This window comes from Penaeus chinensis, chromosome 41 (genome assembly GCF_019202785.1).
Source record: "Penaeus chinensis breed Huanghai No. 1 chromosome 41, ASM1920278v2, whole genome shotgun sequence".
Classification (NCBI taxonomy): Eukaryota; Metazoa; Arthropoda; class Malacostraca; order Decapoda; family Penaeidae; genus Penaeus; species Penaeus chinensis.
The window spans coordinates 13,204,356-13,205,052 of record NC_061859.1 but is presented as its reverse complement, the minus strand read 5'-3'; the positions used below and the strand labels follow the sequence as shown (position 1 = coordinate 13,205,052).

Below are 697 nucleotides of genomic sequence, written 5' to 3'. Positions count from 1 at the left end.
TGCCGGCGGGGAGCGAGGGGAAGAGAGCGAGGAGAAGGACGTGTCGAGTGATCCTAGTTCTTCGCCGGAGCTCCTGACGGGGTCGCTGGCGGGGACGCTGACGGGGACGCTGACGGGGTCGCTGACGGGGTCGCTGACGGGAGAGTTGACGGCGACGTGAATGGATGAGCGAGCCCTGAAGGAGCACAGCGCGTCGACTGGGAGGCGAAGAAGAGGGGGAAAGAAAAGAGGGGAGAGGAAAAGAGATAAATTGATGATCTAATCTGTCACCCGAGTCTCCCCGATTCTCAAGTGTTTTTTTATTCACTGACGGTTTTTAGTGTTTGTTTGTTTTTTCTTTATTTTATAACACGGCAGGAGATGCATTTTGAATTGAATGGTATCTATTTTGTTAGTTTTTATCATATTTCTTTTGTTTATGGAACTCTGAAGGTGCAATATCATAATATATGTAATCAAAAATGCATTATTTCTCTTTATATATATCGCTATCATTCACATATAATCATTATACCATATAAAAATAGTGCAATGGTTTGATAATCCTGTGCCTGACCAGGTAGTGGGAGTCATGACCTTTGACCTCGCTCGGGCAGGTACGTGAAAATCTTCCTAATCGGTTCGGGATCTTCCCTGAGGTGTGAAGACATACGCGTGATCTTCCCTTCTCAATGTAAGATTCTTCGATCTCGTGGTG

General features: G+C 46.1%; 1 protein-coding gene across 1 annotated transcript in view; it reads left to right on the top strand.

Annotated features, from left to right (window-relative positions):
* LOC125047636 (homeobox protein mab-5-like) overlaps nucleotides 1-193 on the top strand; it is a 10,169-nt gene extending 9,976 nt beyond the window's left edge. Inside the window, exon 2 of the mRNA XM_047645946.1 lies at nucleotides 1-193. This exon is cut by the window's left edge and continues 235 nt beyond it. Coding sequence (XP_047501902.1) covers nucleotides 1-160 — 160 coding nt within the window. The 3' untranslated portion in view covers nucleotides 161-193.
* The last annotated feature ends 504 nt before the right edge of the window (nucleotides 194-697 follow it).